Genomic DNA, 23,123 nt, shown 5'->3' with positions numbered 1-23,123 from the left:
GGTATGTTGTGGTGTGTTAGTGTGTGTTTGTGTGTTAGTGTGTGTTGTGGTGTGTGTGTGTTAGTGTGTGTTGATGTGTGTTGATGTGTGTTTGTGGTGTTAGTGTGTTGGTGTGTTTGTGGTGTGTTGTGTGTGTTGTGTGTGTTGTGTGTGTTAGTGTGTGTTGATGTGTTTGTGGTGTGTTGGTGTGTGTTAGTGTGTGTTTGTGTGTTTGTGGTGTGTGTGTGTGTTAGTGTGTGTGGTGTGTTAGTGTGTGTGTGTGTGGTGTGTTAGTGTGTTTGTGGTGTGTGTGTGTGTGTGTGGTGTGTTAGTGTGTGTGGTGTGTTAGGTGTGTTGTGTGTTAGTGTGTGTTGTGTGTGTTTGTGTGTGTTTGTGTGTGTGTTTGTGGTGTGTTAGTGTGTGTGTGTTGGTGTGTGTTGGTGTGTTAGTGTGTGTTTGTGGTGTGTTAGTGTGTTGTGTGTTAGTGTGTTGATGTGTGTTTGTGGTGTGTTAGTGTGTTTGTGGTGTGTTAGGTGTGTTTGTGGTGTGTTAGTGTGTGTTGTGGTATGTTGTGTGTGTGTTGTGGTGTGTTGTGTGTGTTAGTGTGTGTTTGTGGTGTGTTAGTGTGTTAGTGTGTTGTGTGTTAGTTTGTGTTGATGTGTGTTGGTGTGTTTGTGGTGTGTTAGGTGTGTTAGTGTGTGTTATGTGTGTTTGTGGTGTGTTAGTGTGTGTTGTGGTGTGTTAGTGTGTGTGTTAGTGTGTTAGTGTGTGTTTGTGGTGTGTTAGGTGTGTTGTGTGTTAGTGTGTGTTGATGTGTGTTTGTGGTGTGTTAGTGTGTGTGTGTGTGTGTGTTAGTGTGTGTTGTGGTATGTTGTGGTGTGTGTTGTGGTGTGTTGTGGTGTGTTAGTGTGTGTTTGTGGTGTGTTAGTGTGTTAGTGTGTTGTGTGTTAGTGTGTGTTGGTGTGTTGTGTGTTTGTGGTGTGTTAGTGTGTGTTAGTGTGTTGTGTGTTAGTGTGTGTTGTGGTATGTTGTGGTGTGTTGTGTGTTTGTGGTGTGTTGTGGTATGTTGTGGTGTGTTGTGGTGTGTTAGTGTGTGTTTGTGGTGTGTTGTGGTGTGTTAGTGTGTTAGTGTGTGTTGATGTGTGTTGATGTGTGTTTGTGGTGTGTTGTGGTGTGTGTTTGTGGTAGTAGAGCAGTGACTCAGGACCAGTTGGATGAGGGGACGGCTGTTGTTTCTCATCTCTTGGTGTTGTAGAGGTTTGTGATGATATGATTGTGGGTCGCTCTCTTTAAATGTTTCCAGAATTTGATTGCTCTTTTCTGGATGTTCAGGAGAAGTGGATAGTCGCCTGATTCTGGCCTGCATGTGTTTTGGTGTTTCTGTGAACCTTTTGGATCATTTTGCAGAACTCAGGACCTCAATTGGATGTTTGACCCATTTGTCCCATTTTCTCTCTTTCTCCCTCTCTCACATACTAAATGTATTCTCTCTCTCTCTCTCTCTCTCTACACACATTTACATATCCTCTCTCTCTCTCTCTCTCTCTCTCTCTCTCTTTCTAGTTCCTCCTCTCTCTCTCTCTCTCTCTCTCTCTCTCTCTCTCTCTCTCTCCTCCCTCCCTCCCCTCTGCTCTCTCTTCCCCTCCCTCAGTTCAACTCTTTCTTCTCCCTACAGCACTGCTTGTCTCCTGTCCTCTGATCTATCACTCTTTGCATGGACATTATTTGCTGGAATACCGCATCCCTCATTCCCCTGCTCACCTCTGGATCACCTTCTGACCTGTTTTTCCGGATTCCGCTCTTTACTCCAAAACCGGACTTTTATTTATTTATTTATTTATTTATTTATTTATTTATTTATCAACATTATTTATTACAATAATACTTTTTTCCCATCCTGATCTCCTCTCCTACTCTCACTCCGGCATATAGGAGTGTTTGAACCCCCGCGTCTGTGAGCGCGCGCTTGCGTGCGTGTGTGTGTCTGTGTGTGCGTGTGTGTGTGTGTCTGTGTCTGTGTGTGTGTGTGTGTGTGTGTGCTTGTGTGTGTGCGCGCGCGTCTTTGCATCTTGGTCTTCGGTGTCCGGGATCCTAACCGCGCTCGCGCGCCCGATGCCCGATGAGTGAGCGCGGACCCCTTGTCGGCGCGAGACTCCGCTCTCCGTCTCGCGCCTCAGTCGGCTGAATCTCGCCGCACGCGCTTTGTGGGTTTTTTTTTTTCTCCTTGCCCATTCTTTTCCTGATCCCTCCCGAAGCTCGCGCGCGCGCACGCACGCGCAGGATTTCTGGATTCGCATTTTTTATTTTTATTTTTGGTTTGCTTTTGCATACATTTTCTTTTTTTTTTAAAGGTGAGATCGGAGAGCTGGTCGGGACATTTGAGCTGGATTTATTGGATTTCTTTCTCTTTTTTTTTTTTTGAGAAAAGAAAAAAGGGATTTATCCTTTATCATCTCCAATCATGAAGTCTCTCCTGCGCGAGGGTGAGTGTCCAAAAACACTGCACTGTTTTATTATTTTAAAGTTTTTTTCCTTGAATGAGACATTAGAAAGAAAAAAATATAACAGAAACAAAAAAAGTATATCTCTGTATCTCTGTTTGGATGCTTGTGCATGCAAAACATAGAAAGTATCAAAAAGAAAAGAAAAAAAAATCTTTTGGACAGCTCGCGCTTTTGTTGCTCTGGAGCGCGTGCATATGCGTTCTCTGCAGATTTTGCGCCCTTCTCGGATCCCGTTCACACTTGGCTGAGCACGCAATGTATGCAGAACGCCCCGGCACGGTGTTACTGCGGTGTTAATGCTCACAATTAAACTCATCCGACGTGGAATGACCGCGCGCACACTTTTTTTCGGCACCGTGGGTGTTAATGCGACACCGTGAGAACGCACGAGCACCAACACTGCGTCTATATTGCACGTGCAGAGAGTTCAGAGACACCTTGGAGGTTTTTCTGCAATGCACGAGCTAACTGACCACTCAAGGAGCTAAACAATTTGGGTCTCACCTGAGTAGAAAGAATACCTTTCTATTACAGTATAGTCTTCTCTCTCTCTCTCTCTCTCTCTCACACACACACACACACACACCAGTGGTTGTGTTTTTGACTGTGTGCTACTGAAATGCATTGCTGAACTGTCAGATTGGCATATGTTTTATCATAGCAGCCTACATAGGTGTAGGAATAGGGGAGAAAGGGAGGGAGGGATGGAGGGAGGGAGGGGAAAAAAACAACTCTAGAAGGCTGTGAGTCTCTGTGTGGACAGACATTCATCATTTATGATATCCAGTTCCAGCAAGAAGAGTGAGAATGAGACATCAAACTGGGCATCCTGCCTGTTTTCATCTCCTGTCCTATTAAAGCACGGCCCAAGAATCACGGCTCGGTTTTCATTTTTCCGAGCTCAGCACAACAGCACACGGACGCATGTATCATCTAATCTGTGAGGTCTCATCGCATGCTTTATGAGCGCTGACTTTCCTTCGTGTGTACTCGAGGAAACAGGTCAGACGAGAGCACAATGTCAGCCTGGTTCGCAGCGTTACTGATGTGGCGTCCTCGACGAGGGGCGACCAGAGATAGGATCCGCGTTACTGTATAGGAAATGATTAGCTTCTAAAAGAAAAAAAAAGAGAGTGAAGAGGGGAACAGCAGAGCTCCACCCTGCTCTTATGTAACACACTGAAGAGGCGCTCCATGCCATGTCTTCTTTTGGATGGAGGAAGCGGAAGAAGTCCTCAAATCCCAAACTCTCAACCCAACACTTATTTGATTAAGGGAGCTAACTGGTCTGTGTGGGAGGAGAAGACATTTATACACAGCATAGGAAGCAACTGATCTGCTTCTCAGGTAGAGGCTAGACAACAGACAGATTCTGGAAAAGAAAATGTCTTATGGTTTTTAAAGGTGCGGAATGAGATGCTTTTGTAATCGATATTGTTATAATGTTGTTCTTTGTATATGTTTTATGGACAGACACTGAGAGAATTCATTCTGTTCCTGATGATTCACCCCAGGATCTGTAAACGGTAATGAAACTAGGACTAGAAACCAGCCACAACCAACCAATCAGGAGACAAAGTTCTCAAAGCCAATGTGAATTTAGAATGCTCCCCTTCTAGCAGGATTTAGACATTCTAACTAAGGCCTGGATGGTCTCCTGCTCCTGCTCTCTGGATAAACATCCAACGGTCTCCATAATTAGCAAAGCCACCTCACCTTTTCTTTCTGATCTTGGGTTAGTATCTCTGTGGAGCTTTGAATGTCTCCCTGGGAAATCGAATTTTCTTCCTGCTGTAAATAAGTAAGTGTCCATGATGCTCTGGAATAGACTAACATCCTATCCAGTGTGTATTTCCATCTCCCCCTCTGTATTCCCAGTGTAAGCTTAGTATAAAGAGCAACCCTGACCATGATAAAGTGGTTGTTAAAGAGGGATGAATCAATGAATTAAATGGAGGGACTGTAGTCGAGGTGGGTGTTGGGATTGGGATCCTGCTCAGCCTATTAGAAGTAATGGTCAGAGAGGGTGGAATGAAGCTATGAAGCTCGGTGGACAAATAATACAATGCATTTACAATGTACATCCTGAGATGTTGTATGGTTTAGAGACAGTGGCATTGAGTAAAAGACAGGAGGTGGAGCTGGAGGTAGCAGAGCTGAAGATGTTGAGGTTTTCGTTGGGAGTGACGACGATGGACAGAATTAGAAATGAGTTTATTAGAGGGACAGAGCATGTAGGACGTTTTGGAGACAAGGTGAGGGAGGCGAGATTGAGATGGTTTGGACATGTGCAGAGGAGGGACATGGGTTATATCGGTAGGAGAATGCTGAGGATGGAGCCACCAGGAAGGAGGAAAAGAGGAAGACCAATGAGGAGGTTTATGGATGTGGTGAGGGAAGACATGCAGGTAGTTGGTGGGAAAGAGGCAGATGTAGAGGACAGGGGGGTATGGAGATGGATGAGCCGCTGTGGCGCCCCCTAATGGGAGAAGCCGAAAGAAGAAGATTTACAATGGACTTCATCTAAGGGTTTGCTGCTTTATTTTAGCTTTGTACAGCTGATGGTTTAAATGATTTATCGGATTCCGTTATAATTTGGGAAATAGAACCATCCAAGTTTATTCAAAAGTACTGCAAGCAGGGATGAATTTAAATAGTAGCTGTGAGATTGATTGGATTGATCAGGATTCATTAAAAAAAGGAATTAGTCAACAATTTGGTCAGGATTTCTGCATTGTTTAATGGGATCGGTCAGGTCATATTCAGGAGAAGGTTGGATTAGTCAAATGTTTCTGCCTGAATGGATGAAATTGGCTGGGATTTATTAGGAGAATGTGGGATTAATTGAGGGTTTCTACATTGGTTAATGGGATTGATCAGGAAAAGGTGGGATTGGTCAAGAGTTCCTGGCAGAGTAAATGGAATTGTTTAAAACTCATTTAGAAGAAGGTGGAATTAGTTGAGAGGTTCTGCAGGATGGATAGCGTTGGTCAGTATTCATTGAGCAGAAGGTAGGATTAGTTGAAAGTGTCTGCAGGGGTGGATGAGATTGGTCGGGATTTATTGAAGAGAAGATGGGATTAGTTGAGAGTTTCTGCAGGACTTGATGGGATTGGTCAGGGCTCATTCAGGAGAAGGTGGGATTGTTCAAGAGTTTCTGCAGGAGTGAAGTGGATTGGACAGGATTTATTCAGGTCTGGTAGAACTAGTAAAGAGTTTCTGTCATGGTAGATGAGATTGGTCAATATATTTTTAAAACATCTATGAACATTGTTGACGTTACCTTGAAAGCTACACACATGTGTAGAGAGAATATTGAAAGGAAATGGAGTTAAGTGATAATAAAAGCGAATGAAAGGCTGATCGGTGCTGGTGTGCTTCGGCCGTTGGAGCTCTAGATCAAGGCAGTATCCGGTCTGTGAACGCAGTGATTGGCGACAAGCCAGAGGACTTACTGTATGTGTGTCAGAATAATGTGCATGTGTGTGTCTTTCTTACTTACCATCTCATAGTGTCTACTGTTGTAGCCCAACACACACACACACACACACACACACACACACACACACACACACACACACACACCCCTGCCATTATTAAGATGTTTCTGCAACTGTATTTTAATTGAGATTTGAGCTCGTGGCTTGATGACTTTCTATTAGTTTTGTGTAAACAGGCCATTTTGGAGGTACATAAAGAAAACAGTTTCTATCCTTCCTTCTATCTAATTATATTAATGGCTTCTAAATGCCATCTTCGTTCACTCATTTCCTCCTTTATAGCTCGTTGTAACGAGCCTCTTTCAGCCGGGGCCTGCTAACACACACTGACACGGGAAACTATGGAGTCACCATGATGGCTCATTTAGAGAAGCGTAGAAATGCATTCCTCATTATTTACCAGTCAAATTATGGGAATGATATGAATGCATGTCAGAGTGACCGAGAGAGAGAGAGAGAGAGAGAGAGAGGGAGGATAAGAGGGAGAAAGCAAGACTTGCTCAGACACCAGTAAGCTCCTTTCTGCTGTATACAGCACGTCTACGTGTGCACAAATGAGTCATTGGGGAGTTCGATTCATTTATCACAGCAGGTGTAAACTGGTTCATGTCAAGTCTCATTTTGGATTCGGAATATCAATGATATGAATATGTTTTCAGATGGATATTGACGTTTTAAAACGCCATAGTCTTTACTCTTACATACTGTGGATTAACATCATGTTTTAAAAAAGCACCATTGTGAATTTGTTTAAGTTTTATTACTGAAGAATTATTACTAAGGTTCTATAATTATAGCACCGTGTATTGATGGTACTTGGAGTACTTGACTGTAACCTTTGATTTGGAAGCATCCATTATATCACAATGGGGGTTGACAAAAGCCAGGGACAGGTGCCTGGAGTATTATTTATCATAGAACAAAACTGATGAGAAAAAGAGAAAACCTTTGATTTGTAGCTAAACTGAAGAAAAAGGGATGATGCACCACAATGCTGTATCTATATAATCAGAAATAATTCTACATGCAAATCTATTAAAAAATATGTTTTATATAGAATTGCATGTAGAATTATTATTTGATTGAGCTTTTGATAACCAAAAACATCAAGTGAAGCACAAGCAAAATATGAAGTCTCGAATATTTTTTTCTAGGACGGAATATCTGCAGTTTCTGAATGGCATTAAAATAACTTGGAGAAGAATATCCTAGTTTCTTCAGCTTGCTTGAACTGATTTCGCCTTGCTAAACAAAAATATATCCCAGTCACGTATATAAATATATATCAGCAAGCAAACACTGGCCTAGACACTGGCAATTATTTTTAAATATAAAATGCTATAAATGAATTGAATAAAAAGCACAAAAATCTCCAAAAAAGCTTAAAAAAAATCAACAGTTAAGGGTGCAGACAAAAAAAAGACCCTCTAGCAAAACAAATTTACAGACTGAAAATGATGACCAAATAAGCAATGGTAGAATATGGAAAACAAAGGGGTCAAAACCAGGGCAGATGTTACTGCATTAAATTTGAGCAAACTCTGGGATCGGCACAAATATCTGGATGGATCAATAAATTTTTTTGGTTCTCTGGTAAATAAAATTAACTATAAAAATAGCTAAAAACAGAAACGCAAACCGACTTTGTAATTATGTTGCCTCTTTACATCCTAGATTTTCAGTTCCTCATACTTTTCTTTCATTCTGCTGACCTTTTGAACATTAATACACAGGCATAATAATGTCAGTCCATCAGCGTTTGCTAGTAAGTCTGTAAGATTTAGAGATCCGACTTTGCATTAGCCATATAAACATTCACTCAAAAGTCTGAAGTGTTTTCTGGGAATTTAGAAACTGCTTATATTTTTTGAGAACATTCTAACCACTAAACATATAACAGATTTGTGTAATATTCAACAATCAAACACACTGTACCGTTTGCTTTTTCTTCAACTTATGGGAACAAATTAAAATGAATTACTTCCAAACATAAATGTTCTTGTTTTTGATGCAAAACGTCATGGAAGGTTTGAGTGCATTGAAAACTTTGATTAAATTCCATAGTGTTTCTATCATATTCAATATTCCAGGGCTATGGATTTCTAACCACTGGGTCTTGGATTAGTACTGGCTCATGGGTTGGTGTCATTGAGTTTGAGAAACAAAAAAAAACCCCTGAGAAACATGCTCTCTGGACAACATACACACCCAAAGAGTTTAATATCCTTAAATATCTTGCCTGTTCTCAGTGTCATACACACATTAGCTGTATCTTAACTGAGCTTTGTAGCTCATAGACCGTTATAGTCAGCACAGCCAACTTTTCAACACTCAAGGGAATAGTTTGGAAGGGAAATTAACTACACAAATGACCCATGTTCGCTGCTAATTAGCTGCTACTGTGGAGCGATAGCCGCAGTTTGTTTACAGGAGTGGGGCGTATGGGCTCTGGAGAGTATTTGATTGGACATAGATTTGTGAGTACAGTATGACTCATGGAAACTTTATTTTCACCGTTTTTGTAAAAAGAAAATATTTAATCACAATACACAGTGCCATATTTGCATCCACAGTTCCAAGATACCTATAGCACATACTGCAGTCTTATCCAAGGTGTATTCCTGACTCACAGCCAGTGTTTCCACAACAGGATTCACCCATGACCCTTGCCAGAATAAAGTGTTTACTATAGACCAGTGGTCCCCAACCCCCCGGGCTGTGGACCGGTCAGCTGGTACCGGGCCGCACAGAAAGAATACATAACTTACATTATTTCCGTTTTATTTATTATCTGATTCTGAACTATGTTTTATTTTGGAAAATGACCGGATTCTCTCTGCCACATCTGTCTATGACTCACTCTTGATGCATGTCATGATGCCTCGGTCACATGTCTTACCTCCATCCTCTACCTTCTTAAAGGGGCTCCGGCCTCTAACACATAATACATTACCGCTAAATTCAAACCCCCAAGCGAGCAAAATGAACAAACAACAACACAGTGGATTCAAATTTATTATTATATTTAGAAAAGATCATTTATTTTGTTGTATTTATCCACCACACCTTAAAGGCCGGTCCGTGAAAAAATTGTCCGAACAAACGACTGGATGAAAGTTCAGACGCAGACATGCAGATACATAGATGAGCATAAATGTGGATTTTTTTTGCTAAGAACAGGCACCTGTGGTATTCCAGTAACAAGCCCATAGGGGTTTAACAAGTTCTCAGTAAGATTCCAATTACATTCTGCAATTGTCAGAGAGAAGCCTGTCTGTTGAAACAGCACTGATACACCGCAGAGAAGCACCAGGTTTCTGTAGGGAAAGAGAAAGAGAGAAAGAGCGAGAGAGAAAGTTGATTCAGAGACTGTGAAGGCTGTGGGGGAGACAAAATGGCTGCTCTTGAAAATAAACCACAGGAAATAATGTGCCAAGTACAGCAGACTGGGTACGCTACTCTTCTCTATCCATAGCACTCCATCAGACACTGCTGACTGACAGACTCTAAGCAGATAGATGCAGATACGACTGCGTAGGGCCCGGAACGCCAAAACAGTCTCGTTTATCAAGATGATGTTAAGATATGCCCACTATGCAGTATCCTCATATAATGTCCAAAGAGGAAATAAATGTTGGAGCTGTCAGATAAACAAGGCATCACAAACATCAGATTCTGTTCATCCTTTTTTTTTTTTTTAAATACATTTTTTATCAAGGTCCTAAATGCAAAGGATTTTAGTTGTGGGGTTTTTAAAAGCCCAGCTCAGCTCAGACAGCATGGTAATCCATTAAAGGACAGCAGAGGCCATGTCGGACAACAGCAAGCGTGAAATGCATGTTTAGAGAGGCTCATGGACAAGCAAAGGGCAAAACACTTTAAATGAGATCTATTCTGGTCAGCAATTTCAAGAATTCTCTCCAAAATCTTTCAAAAAATCGTTCAGGGTATGTTGCGTTCATTGTGTTGAAAATGTGCTCAAATTGATATTTTATTTCAAATATGCCTAATTTATACTTTTTTGCCTTATTATTTTTTGAGTTATCTGGTTTGTGGTACCCAAATGTCAAATAGCTGATCAACTATCAGCATATAATCCATCAGTTTCTACATCCAACATTCCGAATTCGCTCCAAGAAGTTAACATGGATCACTGCATGTTTTCAATAGCAACCTGAGATGGAAAAAGTACACATTCTTCACTCTAGTTGAAGTTACAGATACTGGTTTTAAAATATATATATATAATTTATATAACTGCAATATATATATAGAATGTGGGATATATATACACATGTGCACATTGTATGTACAAATGTAAAATGTTATACACAGTGTTTATACGGATGATATATAAATATAAGAATCAGCTTGGATATACAATGAATACAATATTATAAACAGGATTAATTGTCCAGGGAGTATAATTAAAGCATCAGTGTGCTAATGGTGTAGTGTGGAGTTCAGTAGGGTGATGGTGAATGGGAAAATAAGCTGGCCCTGAACCTACTCGTTCTGGTGCGTATGTTCCTGTATTCCTTCTTGTGTTGGATAACGAAAAATAAATCAACAGTTACAAGAAATAATGTATGTTACTTAGTTTATAAAGAAATAGTAAATGAATAGTTAAATGTAAATAAATTAGCACTTCTATTTGAAAATAAAGATGAAAAAAGCAAGGTTTTAGTGTGATAGTCTGTGCCCTAATGAAACAGTATCAGAATGTATATATTGATGGAAAACTTTGAGCACTTTTATAAGTAGTAAGCTTTGCCAAATGCCGTAAATGTAAATACATTTGGAGACATGAAGCCGAGTTACCATGCTGGAGTTCTTTTCTATTAAAAGTGTCTAATGGAACTGGACCACATTTTGTCAAATCAAACTCTTTTTTTATATTCATTAAAAAGTGAAACACTGCATTTCTAACAGTTTATAAATACAGGTCTCAGACTTACTATGCAGTTGCGTTCCGATGACCCCATCGTAACCTGAAAAGCCTAACCTACTCAGGAGTATTAAAGTATAGTGATCAGTATGGGGTGTACTGTAATTTGTTACTAATTCAGCATATAGCAGTACATAATTTAGCAAATTTAGAGCAATTTATAGTATTAAAAGTGAATAAACTATACAGTATAAATGTATGTGGAAGTGGAAGTGTAGACGAGCGCCGGTTTGGGCAGAGCATACACTCCTACGCTTGCCTGGCGAGCAAAATTATTATTTTAACAATTTTATCGTATCACTATCATCATTTTAAGACCGAAATTGTATTTCGGTCTATTAGGTACCATCTGTATGGGCAACACTGTCAAACATCCACTTTCTCGTTTTATGTAAATTTTTGCAGCATCACATTTGCTTTCTATTAGAGTTATTAAGATAAAAGTAATTGATCATGTTTGGTTAATGAAAAATGGATCCTGAGGGATATCCCACACCTGTAAATGTTGGGTAACTGTATACCTGTGATTGTAACAAAGCACTGACACTGGAGGCTCCTTCCAAAATTGACACAATGTGAATGTGGACGGGCAATACAAGCATTAATTGGCAGCTTCAAAATTTTGGCTTTGAAAATATTAACGTTTATGTTTTTATTCATAACGACTTTAAGGTATTTTATTCAGTTATGATCAACCTTGCTTAAGAGTTTAGAAGTGGCAGCTTGAAGTGGTCAGAAATCCTTCCAATCAGAAGTTGAATGGCTTAACCACTGAGCACTGAACTTCCCCGAACACTTACATATTATAGATCTTGATCGTAGCTCAACATCATCTTGATGCATTACATGGTCTCCTGCCTGACCCCAATAAAAAAGCGATTCTGAGAGGCCTAAATACAGTACAGTAAGATCTTCAAGTCAGATAAATAAATATTTATAGACATGTCGATAGGAATGTGCACGTTAACCTTCTCCATATGCTCATAGACATGCTGCGATGCAGGTACGCGTGTTAATCTGCCGATAAAAATGATGGAAAAATCTAAGAAAAAAATCCAATCAGGCTAAGCTGCTAAGGTATGTTAGCTTCATCTTCACCCCACTCCAGGAAGGCTTTAGCTTTAAAAAATTTACTTCGCATAAATCTTTGAGCTAATGACCGGATCCTGGCACTCTTTTCAGGCTCCAGTGGCCTTGCTTTGTCCCAACAGATGCTAATTGATGTTTGTTCAATGAGGCCAGTCTCCCTGTTATGGCGCGTGGCGGCGAACGCTACAGCTAACCAAGCTAACGACTGTTTGGAGCCAAACCGAGGCTATGAAACTTTTATCGTTTAATCTAAGGCAGAAAAGGGGGTTGGAAAAAGTGCGGCTCATCAAAGAGGATCATCAAGGGCCCACTAGCGTACGTGACGGATGGTGTGGTGAATAGTTAATCAGACATGGCGGAGGAGGACCTAAAATTAGTCGCACAACTCGAGTCTTTGTCAGGACAATAAGTCAGTCTCTCCCACTCATTTTTTTTAGCCGTCGTTCCTCTATTTCATCTTCGTCTCTGTATTCATTTCTTTCTTATTACCTCTGTCCATCTATATTCCCATCTCTCACTCGCTGACTCTCTGTCTCGCATACACACACACATACACACACAAAGTGTTTCTGATCGTAAAACCACAAATCCATTAGTGCCTCCATGCCATCACTTAGAGAAATGAGGTCTATTAAAGTTTTAAAGGAAGCAGGTATGAACACAGATAGAGGTCTGTAGTCGTGCAGTCCAGACGCTACTCTGCTGTAGGTTTCTCTTTGTTTGAAGCCTGAACATGTCAAACACACAGAGGATCAAATTGTATAGCCCCTGAAACATTGTGTAACATGCTTTGCATCGACTGAACCAATCAGCATTGTCACATAGAAATATGGATGTACAATGTCATACCAAATACTGACTTTCTTTAGTTAATTAGAGTTTACCATTCTATATAGATTTTTTTTTTTTTATTGAGTATATTACTTTTTTAAAAGTATTGTTTTAAGGGCATGTTTGCTTTAGAGTAGACGCCGACTGATTCATTAGTTTTGCTAAAACTATAGGCAAAAATCCATACCAATAGTTTTTCCGGGTTGCGGTATTGAGTAAGAGAGTGGCCGCTAGAGGCAAATCACTGGTGCCACGTGCTGTTTATTTGATGTGTCTTTTTTATTCATTTTGGATATAGCTGTTTTTATTTATATTGGAGTGTTACTTTTGTTTTATTTTGAATGCATGTATTTTATTTACCTCAATATTTATTAATATACTTCATATTTTCCAATTTATTTTTAGAACTTTTGTTTTTGTTTTTTATTTTTGTAATTAATTCCAGTAGTATTTCACATGGAGCGTTATTTTTGTTAGTTTTTTATCTAGTATCCATTTTAAAAACACTTCCACTTGATTTATCGGTTATCTGCAAGTATGACCCAACCCAGCTTTCGGTATCGGCTGAGCTCTGCTTTACAGCGTGCCTATGCATGTACATTTGTTTTCTTTTGCACAGTACTCTTTTGTATATTTTGTGTTCCTTACAATTCTCGTGATTTTTCAAAATCTTTTAAAGTTATAAAAAAAATAATTATTATTTAAAGACTTTCATTGAAACACTGAGAATAAATGAGTAGAAATAGCTGAATCACTGTAATTGATTTGAAATCTAATTTTAAAGTTCATTGTGTGACAGTACAGGAGTTGGGACCAGGTTCATTTAAAACAGTATGAGAAAGGAACATTGTGGGTAACACTGGATAGTTTTAAATGTGCCACTATATGTTTTTGTATCTGGATCAGCTCTCTAGATATATCTGAATTTGGAATCCAGTGGGCGTGGCCTACTTCTATGTTCCACAGTAACACAAGACAAAGTGAAACAATTGCTTTAATCAACAGTTGATACAGCAGATACATTATACTTTCCCTTTAAGGAAAAGTATTTATTTCTTCCTCAAACTGTTTCCTTTTGGATGCACACAAATGCATAGTATCTATGATTGTGGTAGCATTCAATTTTCTCTTCATCCAAACCTGTTTCTTCTGCTATACAGCTCTGACCTTAACCCTATTGAACACCGTTGAGTTGAATGTGAACACTGACTGCACTCCAGGCCTCACCTCAACTACATCATTACCTGATTTTACTAACACCATTGTGGCTGAATGAGCACAAATCTCCAGAAACACACTTTCAAATTCTTAATATAACAGCAAAATGGGGAATACATGTGGACTGAGAAGGTCAAAAAATGTTAATCAAGTGGTCAGGTGTCCATATAGTGTATTAGAGGTCGATAGTTGATTTGCTGGAATTATCGGGGATCTACAAAAACCCATACCGATTTTTCACAGACCGCCGTCATTAAGAGAGCGGCCTCTAGAGGTGAATCACTGTTTGTTTTTACACGTGAAACTGCGAGCTGCACGAAGAGCACAGTGTTATTAATCAATCTATTCATGATTGTTTCATTTATCACATTGTAACACAGTACTATTTTTTATATGGGTTGTTATGTATGTTTGTTTTTTTGTATCTATTTTAAAAACTGTTAAAAATAACTTGTGAATAAGCAGTTTCCGGCAATTAAGATCCAACCTAGCTATCAACTTAGTATCGGTAAAATCCACTACCATCTCTATTAACGATGTACTGCATGTAAATGCATTACACAACACTAGTCTTCTTCATATCTGACCTTTCTGTCACATCCTGCATGATTCCACTCACCCAGGACCCTGTTAAAGTATATTGGAAAGCTTTTGAAAAGAAATGATCCATTTCGAAAACATCTATTCAATCAATATTATGTCTTTGAGTTACATGCGTACCGTGTTGAAAGGATGTTCAGTATTAGCAGAATACAAGTCATGGTGTGAGCACAGAACCGTCGTGATGATTACAGCAGCAGTCTGTTTTAGTGAAAGTGATTTTTTTGGGTATTCTTGGGAGACCTTTGAGTTACAAGTGCAAAAAGTAGAGCATGCGGATGAACCAGGCAGGTCTGAAAAGTGAGAGGAGCCACAGCAGTAGAAGTAAGTCAGCGGTATTACTCGTGCACGCACGCACACACAGACAGACACACACACACACACACTTGTACATCACATGCGCAGACATATCGGAAATCTGTGGCTTTCAGCGTGGGCGATTTTGAAGGTGACTTTTTTTATTAATCCTATGAACCCTGATGACATGTATTCAATTACAGCAATTGATCAGGATGACAGAGGAAAAGTCATAATATAAACTCCAGTATTGTACGAAAGTAAGAAAGAAAGAAAGAAAGAATACAGTTGATCGAGTAGAAAGAAGGAAGGAAGAGGGGATAGAGTAGATAGTGTGGAAGGAAGGAAAGAGTGGAATAAAGGATAGAGTAGATAGAGTGAAAGGAAGAATAGAGTTGATACAGTGGATAGAAGGATAGAGTGAATAGAGTGGAAGGAAGGATAGTGTGGATAGAGTGGAAGGAAGGATAGTGTGGATAGAGTGGAAGGAAGGATAATGTGGATAGAGTGGCAGGAAGGATAGAGTGGAAAGAGGGAACTTTTACTTGTCACATTTACATTAAAGGGTGGAGGGAAGGAAGGAAGGAAGCAAGAGTGGAATGAATGATAGAGTGAAAGGAAGAATAGAGTAGATAGAGTGGGAGGAAGGATAGAGTAGATAGAGTGAAAGGAAGGATTGAGTGGATGGCGTGGACAATAGGATAGAGTGGAATTAAGGGTAGAGTGTATAGAGTCGAAGGAAGGGCAGAGTGGATAGAGTGGAATTCAGGATGGAGTAGATAGAGTGTAAGGAAGGATAGAGTTAATAGAGTGGAAGAAAGGATAGAGTGGAAGAAGGGAACTTTTACTTGTCACATTGACATTAAAGCAGGGGTCCACAACCACTGGGGTCATTTACATTTGATCCATTTAGTGGATCATGTGGTATCAGGCTGCACAGAAAGAATAAAATCGTTATATTTGTTTTTTCTATTCATCAATACATTAAGCTCCTACTGATTCGGGTTATATTTTTATTATATATGTAATTAAATTCATGATTAAAATATATTATTTACTGCGGGTGACAATGTACCTGACAATGCACCTGCCCAGAACCCCCATAGACCACGGACCCCCACCCAGACCCCGGCCACAGTCCTTGGAAAAATTGTCTTGTTGCAACTTGTCTGTGATGCAAGAAAGCTTGGGGACTGCTGTGTTACAGCAAAGTAAAATTCTTTCTTTGCATATCTCAGCTTGTTAGGAAGTGTACAGTCAGCCATCCATGATACAACACCCCTGGAGCAGGGAGGATTAAGGGCCATGATTAAGGGCCCAACAGTTGCAGCTTGGCGGTGCTGGGGCTTGACCACTCCCCCCCAAACAGTAACTCAGAGCCTTAACCGCTGAGCCACCACTTCCTTAGCTTTTGTACTTTCCATTTACAAAACAAAGAATTGAACAGAACGGTCTTAGAGATTTAGTCAGCAGTCCTGTATCATTGTTCCCAGTTTCCCAGTTTGAATACATGCATTCATGGTGTTCGATATACATTTGTAATCCTATGCAGTGATCTTTCTATTCATTCGATCATCCCTCTATCGTGGTCAGGATCACAGTGGATTGGATGCTTATAAAACTCTAATGTTACACATGGCTCTTACAATAGCAAATGGCATTGGATGAGGCAAAAAAGATGACCATCATGCCCATCTGGGTTAGTTCTTCTCCAAACTAGTGCCCCTAAGTTGGAATGTTCACAAATATATAGGATGTCCTTTGTGTAAATTCCACAGAGTCACTGGAACTAAATGGCGTTACGGTTCCTCTACAGAGACTCCCTGCTATTTCACTATGCTTCTTAGCAACAATCATCAGTTTTTGGATCATCCCAGTTCGAGAAGAACAAATAAATGTTCACTGTAAAATGTTAACGAAAGCTTAAAATAAATAAATAAATAAATGAACAGACTTCTGAAGTCCATGTTACATTTAGAAGATAAAAGCATTATTTCTAGCAAAGCCGAGTAGCACAGAGCCCATTTAGACAGTCACCTTGCTTTCTGGGAAGAAGGGATATTCGGTATTCAGGTCGTTCTGGAGAGCTGTAAACACATTAGATGTTATTTGGCAGTGTATAAGCATCTGAGTTTGCCCGTGCACCATCAAATGATGAATGATTCCGGCAATAACATTTATGAAAGAGATCTATGTGATGGTCCCAGCGGATAAAATTTTATATACGGTATGTGGAGTGACTAAGGCTGACTAGATACAGCAGATGAAGCCAGACACCCACTCGTGTGAATAGGTATCAGCAGATATAAAAATAATTTCCATAATATATATATTTTTTATTATTACTACTTTGTCATCTTAAAAAAGATTACTTTGGAGGTTTGGTCAGTTCGTTGTACGGCATTGAGGCTGAAAAGGAACCTCAGGAGGAGGATCTCATTCCGGTTCCGTTATCAGAACAGGATTATGGGATTGGATTTGAGGAGAAAGGATTGATGTGATGCTGTGCACACATTTGTCCAAGATAAGAAAGCTTAGAAGATAGATGTATGGGGCATTATAGGACTTTGGCTTGGGTGGGCCAAAATTGTGCTTACCTAAGCAGCTTGTTCCTGAATGCAAAGCCATATATTTCTCATCATAGTCTGACACAAAGAAGCGGATCGGGTCGGCGCCAAAATTGCCGCTAAACCGGTATGTGGTGGTGAAACAGGAGCTCAGTTTGTACTCAAATCTCTCTAATTAACAGTGTCTTCATCCCTGTCCTTACCTCTGGTCACGAACTGTGGGGAGTGCCCAGAAAGGTAAGAACAGGATGTAACGAGTAAGCGAGGCTTGTACACGGGGCTGATCGGTAAGCAGTCCAGAGAGAATGCTCGTCCCTGGAGACGGTCAAAAGAGGAAAGTTTTCATCATCCCAACCAGATAAATCATTGATGCCACTTTCACAAAGAGGAAGCAAGGAGTGGAAGGATGAGCGAGAGCGTGATTAGATCAAAAGGAACCAAATTACAGTGTAGAGAAAACGCTGATTGGTGGATAACATGTTTTACTTCCTCGTCCGCCCCCTTGAACGTACACGAAATCGCTCCGTATTTCATGTAGGCGTCAAAAACAAACCAAAACGTGCCGGAAACAACAAAACCAGTGCTCAGGTCAGGTGATTTCTTTACAAAGTGAGGGTGAAGATCAATATCCTGTGTGACAATTATGTGTATTTTTGGGATCTGGAGAAAGAGAACCCAGAGAAAGGATATAGAGGGAACGTGCCAGATTCAACAGCATTAATCCCAAGCAAGGGATCAAACTGGGAATTCTGGAGATGCTACCCACTAGTGAAACCAAGACAAGAACCAAACCACACTCTGTCCTTGTGACAAACGAAACCACGGCAAATGCGATCATATGCCGATTGTAATAGCCTCCATACCTGATTGACTATGGTATTATGGATAACAGGATAATCCTGTTAAAATCCACCAGTCAGTTTTAAACACATTAAAAGACAGTTTTCTGAGACTAAATCCAGCATTAAACAAGAGTATGAAGTAACTTTAGACACAGTCACTTGAAATGTATACAGAATATAATTCTAAACATATTTGTTCATGGAAATAATGTTGTTGTTTCAAGAGACAATGAAGGAAAAACAATTCACCTGGATTTTTTATGATAAGTCCATTATAATTATACAGTGTGATAACTTGCTTTTTCAGCATGTCAGTTCTGCACCTGTAGGTCTGTAGGTTTCTAGCTTTTTTTGGTGCCCTAGGTGAAATTTAGATTGGCTCCGCCCTCCCACCACAATACTCCACTATCACACCATACAAATCATCTGCAACCTTCCATAATAAAAAGTTCACCACGTTTGATAATCATTGCAAAATTGCCTGAATATAAGTATGCAAATATATACCGTATATTAAACTTCAAGCAAAAAACAGGTAAATAATTTAAATGGTCAAGGGCGGTAGGGCAGAAGGCCCTCAATGGCGCCCCCAGCTGGTTGCACCTTAGGTGATCGCCTCGTTTGCCTATGCCGAGAATCGGTGTTGTGCACCTGAATCACATTTTTGCTTAATTAGCGCTTGTATAAAGAATTGACACCACATTGTTGGCATTGTTCGGTCATCCAATGAGACGAAAACATTTTATAGTGCAAATGTATGAGACCCGACCTTTGACACGAAAACCAAAACATGGTGAGAAAGGCGGTGAAAACAAACAACAGCCGTGTAGGACCAATATGAGCCAAAACGTGTGGTGCAAGGTACAAGCAGTCATGGAACATGAAACCTAGAGCTACAGTGGCTTATGGGAACTGTAGTCTAGGGACATGAAGGGGTGGAAAAGAGAGAGAGAGAGAGAGAGAGAGAGAGAGAGAGAGAGAGGATGTTGAACAGGAGGCTATTGAGCGTGAAGAGCATTATTGTTATTCTGCAATCATGAGTACACTCTAGCTGTGTTTTACCATTGCCTCTTCAAGTGGGCTTGTGGGCATGTTTGTGTGTGTGTGTGTGTGTGTGTGTGTGTGTGTTTGTTTGCAGTTGACAGTCCCAGCCAGTGTAGCTGCTGATTGTTTAGTATAGATGTTACAAATTAAACGCCAAATGAAATGTGACCACAGTGCCTTTTGCCAGAATGGCTATTATAAGTCGGTGCGTAATCTCCCAGGTCTTTTGCAGGAGAGGCGAAAGCACAAGAGGAAATGTGTGTTTAAATGCGCTCGGACGAGCGAGAAGGTTAGGCAAGGAGGAATATAGATCAGGGCTTAAAAACCCTATCGTTTGTGGAGTTTTATGGATTTTTCCAAAGCGATGTGGGACTTTATGGTAAGGAGGAAATTCTCGCCTTAAAATGGAGCAGGCACCGAATTTACAGTGTCTCACAAAAGTGAGTGCACCTTTCACATATTAGCTACCGTTGTAGAATTTCTTCTTAAGGGACAATACTATAGAAATGAAACTTGGATATATTTTAGAGTAGTCAATGTATATTAGTACAGATTTACTGTTCTCTGAAAATGACTCAACATACAGCCATTAGTGTCTAAATAACTGGCAACAAAAGGGAGTGACCCCAAATAAGAATGTCAAAACTGTGCCCAAAGTGTCAATATTTTGTGAGCACCATCGTTATCCTTCACTGCCTTAATCCTCCTGGGTATGGAAGTCACCAGAGCTGCACAGGGTGTTGCTGGGATCCTCTTCCACTCCCCCATAAACATCATCATGGGGGCTGCTGGATGTCAGACACATGGTGCTTCTCCACCTTCCTAAATGCGTTTAGATTTCATGTAAACAAATTACTATAATTGTTAAAAATACTTGATTACTAAAATAATCAATAGCGGCAGCTCTACACCAGTCCAATGAACATGGTCACAAAGGAGTTTTTCAGAAATAAATACAGAATAAAGAAATATTATTAATAATATTAAAAATAATAGGAATAAATTCATAAATTAGCTCCTATATGTTAAATAATGAGCATGCCAGCTCTTGAGAGAAATAAACTTCCATTCATAATAGTTTTATCATATCAACTGTTCATTTCTTGTTTAAAAAAGGAAAAATGTTTAAACAATAGTCATTTACTTCTAGAAAAAAAAAAGCTAAATGATCTGGAAATAGAATAAGAAAGTTTAAAATGAGTAAAAGTGTCTCAGTGCAGGTTTGATCATCGGTTTACTGTGATGCCATCACTGGAAATACTTTATACATGTGACGGATATTCAAGATATTTTCACTTGCAGTAAAGCAGAAAACTGCTAGCAAAAGAAGCAACTTGCAAGCTGCTAGTTATTTTGAACGTGGGGCGAAAAACAACTGGAAGAACTGATAAGTATTAAGTAGCTCCCACACTGGACCCTCTTAAAGGAGCTAGCTAGCTCAGATTACCTGCATTGTCTATGAAATCCGGAGACAGTTGTGCCACAACAGAGAAAATTCCTGTGTTCCACTAGTAAACAAGCTCAAAATCATGACCTCCAAGTGAGGGTTAGTGCGAATCCCACAAATGCAGCAACCCATTGTGATGTGTCAAGGTCAGACAGTCCTTTCGTTCCTTAGCGGGCACCCACGTTTTAATTTTGCATTAGTATCCTTTTTATATGATTTCCTGTAGAAAAAGAGAGAGGGAGAGAAGAGAGGGAGGGAGAGAGAGAGAGACCAGCCATCGACCATATATAAAGGCAGTAGAATGGAAATGATTTGCAAAAGGGAATAATTTCTCATGGATTGAGCATAATAGGCAAATCAAAATCCATTCTTTGTAGCGTAGCTCCACTTACACATAAAAGAAGCTTTAAAAAAAAAAGGCATGTGATAGAGTGTAAAACGAGAAGCCTATTAGTGTCGGTCACGGTACGTGTCTTCGTGATGAGGACACGTGACGTAGCTCACGGCTTTGCATTATTATGACGGTCTGCCGTACGATTCGATGCAAATATCAATGGTTTTTGTGACCCTACTGGAAAACTTGGTTTCGTCTCAGCTTCGGTTGTTGTTCCAGTCAGCAGGAAATGAAATTATTTCAGCCATCAGATATACTAAAATAGTCATTTCTATAGCCAGCTCCATTTCTACTGTCTGGAAATCAATTATAAGAAAGACAGAGAAAGGGAGTAAATAAAAATCAGCTGATGGATGTCTTTCAGCCTCGCTGACAAAGTATCAATGCAAGCAGTAACTATTTAGACAAAGTTACACAATAAGGAGAAAACATTGTGGATACCTGATTATACGATACTTTGTGAGCGTTCTAGAATCAGTCCATTTGCTGTTAAAATAACCTCTGAGATTTTCGTTCTGAGTGACGAGGATGGACAGGATTAGAAATGAGTTTATTAGAGGGACAGTGTTACCACATAGTTTGCGATACACAATTGTATTGGATGTCTTTGGATTCAGGAGCATAGAAATGTCCCTTCGCTTGAACCAGAAGATCAAAACTTATCCCCTGTGCACAAAGCCAGCACCCTGAATATATGCTTAACATGTGTTCGAATGGAAGATCTCCTGCTGTAGAGCTATAAACCCTATTGTGAACACCTTTGGGATAAATTGGAACGCTGACTGCACCCCAGCACTCCTCACCTCAACTCACCTACATCAGCACCTGACTTAACTAACACCATAGTGGCTGAATGAATCTCCACAAGCAAACTCCAAAATCAAGTGGATCATCTTTTCTAGAAGATTCAAGGTTATTATAATTGCAAATGGGGACTAAATGTGAAATGGGATGTTCAAAAAGTATATATCAATCTTATACTACTTAGATGTCTTCAAACTTTTGTCCATATAGAGTACTTCCTACTGGGCTCAATGTCTTTGCAGACATTTGTTTGTTTATTAACTTCCTGGTTTCTGAATTTTGACTTTTTTATTTTAAAAGGTAGATACAGTAGATTTGAAAATTCGACTCTGAGCCAAAAACCAGCTTTGCAGCCGCACATTGAATATCACTCAAGGTTGAGGACATTGGTGGACTTTTTTCTTTAGTATTCAGTCATGGCCACTGGTATCATTTAATTTACTCTGCATTTTTTAAGTGAAAAAATCAGCACACAGTAAGTGCTGCATAAAAAGAAGTACTGTATCAGGAAAAGAAAAGGGGGGAATAAAATGACCTAGTGACCAATTCGCCCTACGATCGGATCCAGCATGGGCTGTGTTTAAGTTAATAGCTCCATTCCGGAGGTTTGACTGTGTCTCTGTTGGTTTTGGCGCTGTCGGTATTGGCACCGCTCCTTCTCATGTGTCACCGATAGCAGCATTAAAATTTGGCCTTGTTGTTTATTACTGCTTTGTGAGAAAAAAATTTGCTGAAAAACCGAGGCCATGGCAGCTAATCAACAGAGTCCCCAGTCGTTCTTCCTTTTAGTGCAGTCTCAAATGACAGGGATTTGCAGAGAATTAAAAATTAGTGAGCCACCATTCCATGATTGTTCTTTCTCTTTTTTTAAAATAAATATTTTTCCTTTTTCAGTAAAGGGATTTAATAAATAGTTTTTTTTTGCGTTACGGAGAAGCTGTTTCCACATAGATACAGGAGCCAAGAGAGCAGCAGGACTGTGAAAGTTTTTTTTTTATTGCAATTTAATTGAAAAAATATATATATATATATATATATATATATATATATATATATATA

At 39.8% G+C, this 23,123-nt stretch overlaps 1 protein-coding gene across 1 annotated transcript in view; it reads left to right on the top strand.

The window, feature by feature from the left end:
• The first annotated feature begins 1,659 nt into the window (after nt 1–1,659).
• The window catches only part of rtn4r (reticulon 4 receptor), an 88,402-nt gene continuing 66,938 nt past the window's right edge, over nt 1,660–23,123 (top strand). The window contains exon 1 of the mRNA XM_046841183.1: nt 1,660–2,462. Within this exon, the coding sequence (XP_046697139.1) occupies nt 2,441–2,462 (22 nt within the window). The 5' untranslated portion in view covers nt 1,660–2,440. The remainder of the gene's footprint in view (nt 2,463–23,123) is intronic.

Source organism: Silurus meridionalis, chromosome 27 (assembly GCF_014805685.1).
Source record: "Silurus meridionalis isolate SWU-2019-XX chromosome 27, ASM1480568v1, whole genome shotgun sequence".
Lineage (NCBI taxonomy): Eukaryota > Metazoa > Chordata > Actinopteri > Siluriformes > Siluridae > Silurus > Silurus meridionalis.
The sequence above is the reverse complement of the archived record's forward strand: the minus strand, read 5'-3'. Positions and strand labels throughout refer to the sequence as shown.